Source organism: Wyeomyia smithii, chromosome 3, assembly GCF_029784165.1.
Source record: "Wyeomyia smithii strain HCP4-BCI-WySm-NY-G18 chromosome 3, ASM2978416v1, whole genome shotgun sequence".
NCBI classification, from domain to species: domain Eukaryota; kingdom Metazoa; phylum Arthropoda; class Insecta; order Diptera; family Culicidae; genus Wyeomyia; species Wyeomyia smithii.
In genome coordinates, this window is record NC_073696.1 from 153529466 (window position 1) to 153534843 (window position 5378).

At 43.8% G+C, this 5378-nt stretch overlaps 1 protein-coding gene across 1 annotated transcript; it reads left to right on the plus strand.

Moving 5' to 3' along the window:
* Positions 1-2425: 2425 nt before the first annotated feature.
* LOC129728707 (uncharacterized) lies at positions 2426-3736 on the plus strand. The gene has a single exon (XM_055687160.1). It carries the CDS (start codon positions 2426-2428, stop codon positions 3734-3736), a length of 1311 nt encoding a protein of 436 aa, XP_055543135.1.
* Positions 3737-5378: the final 1642 nt, after the last annotated feature.

Genomic DNA, 5378 nt, shown 5'->3' on the forward strand with positions numbered 1-5378 from the left:
CTTTGAGAAATCTTAGGACCTTTTCTGGGAAGTTTAGGAGAGGAAATATTTTTCCTCTTTCTAGACTCCCCAGGATTGGCGTAAGATGCTCCCGCTGGTGAATCGTCAGAATCGGTTTCCTCAGAGGGCAACAGATCGAAGGGGTTCGAAGTAACGGGAGAAGTGGTAACGGTCTTCTTCAGCATGTCAGCGTAGGAACGCTTTGAACGCTCTTTGAGAGACCGTTTTATTTTATCCCTGCGCTGCATGTACACCGCACATGTCGAGAGCTCATGCAGATTTTCTCCGCAGTGAATACACTTTTCAGCGTTAACACTGCAAGAATCTTCCGCATGAGACTCCCCACACTTGCCACAACGTGCCTTATTGCAGCAGTAGGCGGCTGTATGGCCTAACTGCTTGCAATTCAGGCAGTTCATGACGCGGGGCACGTAGAGCCTCACAGGGAGACGAACCCGGTGGATCGAGACGTGGCTTGGTAGTGCAGACCCGGCGAACGTAACTCGAAACGAGTCTGACGGAGTGTATACTGTTTTGCCACCGATGATCGATGCTGACCGCAATTGCTTGCAGTCGAGCACCTTTACTTCGGGACACGTTTTGTTCTTAAAGCACCCTTTGGCACTTTGCAGTATACACTCGACGGACAGACTCGAATCGGTTATGACACCGTCGATCTCCACGTCTCGTGCGGGTATGTAAACGCGATACTCGCGTGTGAAGAGCTCAGAGCAAGCTATATCGTTGGCCTCTTTCAGGTTACCGACCACGACACGGAGCTTGTTAGGCCGGACCTTGGAAATTTCGGTCACGCCCTTGTACTCCTTCGTCAGGTCTTTAGAAATCTGCAAGAGGTTCAACTTTTTCGATTTCGGTCCTGCCTTTGGCCGAAAATAAACAGTATAGCTGCCCTGGGCTCCGTCTGGGTAAAGCCTGGGGCGAGGGGGGACTGAAGAATGAACAGGGGAGGGGGTAACAGAAGGGTCAGGGTCAGAGGGGTTCGGGGATGGTGGCGCGGGAGGCGAGGGATCTACATCCATCGCGCTATGTTTAGCGCACTAGCGCTGACAAGAACACGTACCTTTTTATTTCTCCCTTCCAGTAAGGTTGGTTGTCCGATCGTTCGAAGTAGCAGCCGTTACAGCCAGCAGCACCAATACAGCAGCACCAAACAGCCACCAGCAGCGAGCCAGGTGTGAGATCACTCCACACAGCGATACGACTCGCTGACACTGATGGCTTCTTCTTTTTCCTCGTTTGTGTCTCGTCCACTGCTGTAGCACAATCCAGCCAGCAGCCAAATCGGCTTACACACCAGCTGGCAGTCACGATGCGAAACAGTTGCACAAAGGAACGACCTTGAACCCGGATTTATTTCACTCGACCAGGCAAACAATGCCAACACTTGTTCACACGTCTTTTGTTTTATACTCTATCGGACCGATCACCAAACACGTCCAGTACTGATGCGTGTTCGGCACAGAATGAGGGAGGAGGTTGATCATCTTTGCATTGGCACTCGGTCTAAACGAAAAATTGATAAAAAACCTAGCTGCTATAATAGTAATAATAAACAGCCTAGTTCAGGTGAAAATTTCACAGAAAAATTTTCAGCTTTATTTTTTTTAATTATCAGTTTTGAAACATTGCACTGGTGTTCCTGTAAGGTAAAGATAACATTTTGGGCATTCGAGTGTCTATAAATGATCAAAACTGTTTCTAGCATTTAAACGGTTTGATTGATCGGTATTGTATCTCCGGCAAAGTTGTAGATAATAGTTGCGTCCTTTAAAAATGAAGTATTTGGTATCCCATGCCTGCGACACTTCATAAAATTTTAGCACCTTCTACCAGGATCATGGCAAGTCTACCCCTTTCAACGGGATTTATTGAATAAGGCCCTGAAGCTGGAAACAAACATTATCGGAACGATCGCCAATTTCACGCCCGAAAAAATTCTAGAGCTGCGAATTTTACGGATGTGCTATGGATTCTTCAGATCTGCCAGAAAAAGAACAGATATTCAAAGGTCTACGATTGAATGGAAAGAGTAGTTGGATTAATATAAAAACAATTCATGTTTGTAAATATTTGAATATGTAGAGAACCCTATAAAATTGCCATTTTCAATTTAAGACAAATTATGCATTGACAAATAATTAACGCGAAACCCTCTAGAATCAGTGTTAAATGTTTAAGAAACGAAAAACGGCAGACTAGTGTGTAAGTTTAAAGCTTTGTGTTGTTAGTTAGTACCTACATGTAATTATGTCATTTTTATCCATAGTATCCTTTGATAAAGGCCTAAACCAAAGGTCGAAACGTCAGGTTGACCAAAATCTAGTCGTTTTAATTCTTCAAGACCGAGAAAGCCATCCCACCTCTGTAACAATTATTCCGGTCGATCTCCGCTACTATCTACAAAATGGCTGCTTTACAACAAGGTTTCTTCCAGCAAGTACAACACAATCACGGGCAAGCAACTGTAATACTACTCAAAGAATATGCTCAGCAAAACACCAAACTCTGCAACATGGTCGTTCGCAAGGATTTCCTAATTAAGTGTCGACGTACTGGCGTTTTTCCCGCACACATCGCAAATCCTACCAGATGCATCCACCCACTTCTCGAAGAGCGTAGCCCGTACACACATAAACTACAAAGGACAGTTGAACGTTTCAGAAAATCTATTTTGAACATTGAAATCCAGCACACCTTTTACAAAATAGGCATCCTCAAGAAAAACCTGCATAACGTCCCATTCAATATAGAAGCCGGTGATACTAACAATACTTTCGCCTCCAGATTTTTTGTAACTCAAACCCAATCTGCAGAGTCTAAAGAAAGGCAACTGCGGAGAAAAACTGAATCCAAGATCGAACGCTTAATGATCAAAGCCAGTGCACTATCGGATGCACTACCCGCCTACAACGAAAAAGCCATCCTAAATGCCACACAGATCCCCATTCCAACAGACATGGCCACACTACTGAGCCTGGGTCCAAAGTTTTCGTTCCTTATCAACGACATCAAACAGATTCCGCTGTACCACGTCATTGCTAACCTGGAATCTATCCTGCGCACGTCTCAAGAGAAAGCAGTGCAGGATCGGAATAGAAGTTTGGCAGTCAATAAAATACAAAACTTTCTGTCTCGATCAAAATGTCAACATAACAAAGACCCACTGAGCCAATTCTGCCGCAACGCCGCCAAAACCACAAAAAAGTTTCTTCAAGAACACCCAGAAGTATGCGTACTAGAATCCGATAAAGGAAAACGGATGGTCGTCATGTACACTGCAGAATACGACCAGAAGATGCAAGATTTATTGGATAATCCGACGTACAAAAATACGAACAAAGATCCCACTGCAACGCTTCAACGGAAAAACAACTCCCTCGTAAGTAAACTGCTCAACTTAAAGATAGTCGACCCATCCACCGCCGCCCGCCTTCGCACCTACACAGCCATTTGTCCTCGTATATACGGTCAGCCAAAGGCTCACAAAGCCGACCTGCCGCTTCGCCCTGTTGTCCCCAACATCACCGCCCCCACATACGCGCTTTCCAAATGCATTGCCAGCATACTGCAGAAAGCATTCACAAGCGAGTACAACATAACCGATAGCTTCGAGTTCACGAGATATATCAATACGATCACGCTTCCTCCGAATCACGTTCTCGTATCATTCGATGTCGTTTCATTGTATACAAACGTGCCCCAAGATCTCATATGACAAACCATCAAAGACCGTTGGCCCAGCATAAGCGAAAACACTCACATAGATTTGGATCTTTTTCTGGAAATGACCGAATTTTGCCTGAAAGGTAGCTATTTCCATTTCAGAGGGAAATTTTATTTGCAACAGACGTGTACCGCCATGGGGAGCCCCTTATCGCCAATTCTTGACATGGTGATGGAGGACCTTTTATGCAATACAACTAAAAAACTCAGTTTCGTTCCACCAGTCCTCAAAAAATACGTAGATGATCTGATACTAGCTCTCCCACATCATGAAACCCAAAACACTCTCTGCAAGTTTAATGAGTTTCATCCTAACCTACAATTCACGATGGAAGAAGAATCCAATGGAAGCCTGCCGTACCCGGACACGAAAATCATTCACTCCGCCAATCAAACACTCAGCACAGAATGGTATGCGAAACCAATAGCATCTGGACGTCTGCTCAATTACCATTCGTTTCACCCACTCGCAATTAAGATAAACGTCGCAACTAACTTCATTCATCGCGTCACCAGTCTGACCACCAACAGCAGCATAACACAACAAAAACACATCATCTTTCAACATATCCGCCGCAACAGCTATCCATCCGCTCTGATAAACCGCCTCACTAATAGCATCAAACAACCGATAACTGCACCTGCAACACCAACCACCAACAGCACACCGGGAGACAACGTCGTTCCTGAAATTACCTACCGCACCATGGTCAACATTCCGACACTCAGCTCCATTCTAATTAGCATCCTGAAAAAGACTATCCCCTAGTTAAGATAGCATTAAAAACCATCAAAACAACGAGAAATCTGTTAGGACCAGTGACAGATCCAATAGAACCACTACAACACAGCAATGTTATCTATTCGATTCCCTGCAACGATTGTGCCAAATCATATATAGGGATGACAAAAAATCAATTGAAGACAAGAATCAGTGGACACAAATCCAATGTCAACAAATTGCTTGCATCCCCATACCAGCCCAGCGAACAACGAACAGCTCTCACACAACACATGATCGATCATGAACACACATTCAACCTCAGCAAAACCAAAATAATAGACCGCAGTTACAAAGCTTCTGATCTACCAATACTTGAAATGTGTCACATCCAGAACACACCAAACACAGTTAACTTCAGAACAGATGTAGATAACCTCAACACCACTTACGCAGGCATTCTTCACACATACCAAAACACCACCTCTCGCAGATCACAGATCACTCTCAATAATAACAGACCAACAAATAGCCCAGATTATAGCACCACAGATACTCAATCACATCAACCATAAAGCATCTCACTACCCATTTTAAAAAACCCGATACTGTTTTAGTTTTCCGCCAAGTCAAACTATATTTTTCCCGATATTTATTAGACATTAGACAAGTTAAGACAAATTATGCATTGACAAATAATTAACGCGAAACCCTCTAGAATCAGTGTTAAATGTTTAAGAAACGAAAAACGGCAGACTAGTGTGTAAGTTTAAAGCTTTGTGTTGTTAGTTAGTACCTACATGTAATTATGTCATTTTTATCCATAGTATCCTTTGATAAAGGCCTAAACCAAAGGTCGAAACGTCAGGTTGACCAAAATCTAGTCGTTTTAATTCTTCAAGACCGAGAAAGC

Coding starts and splice junctions, on each gene's coding strand:
- LOC129728707 (XM_055687160.1), top strand. CDS start 2,426: ATGGCTGCTTTACAACAAGGTTTCTTCCAGCAAGTACAACACAATCAC.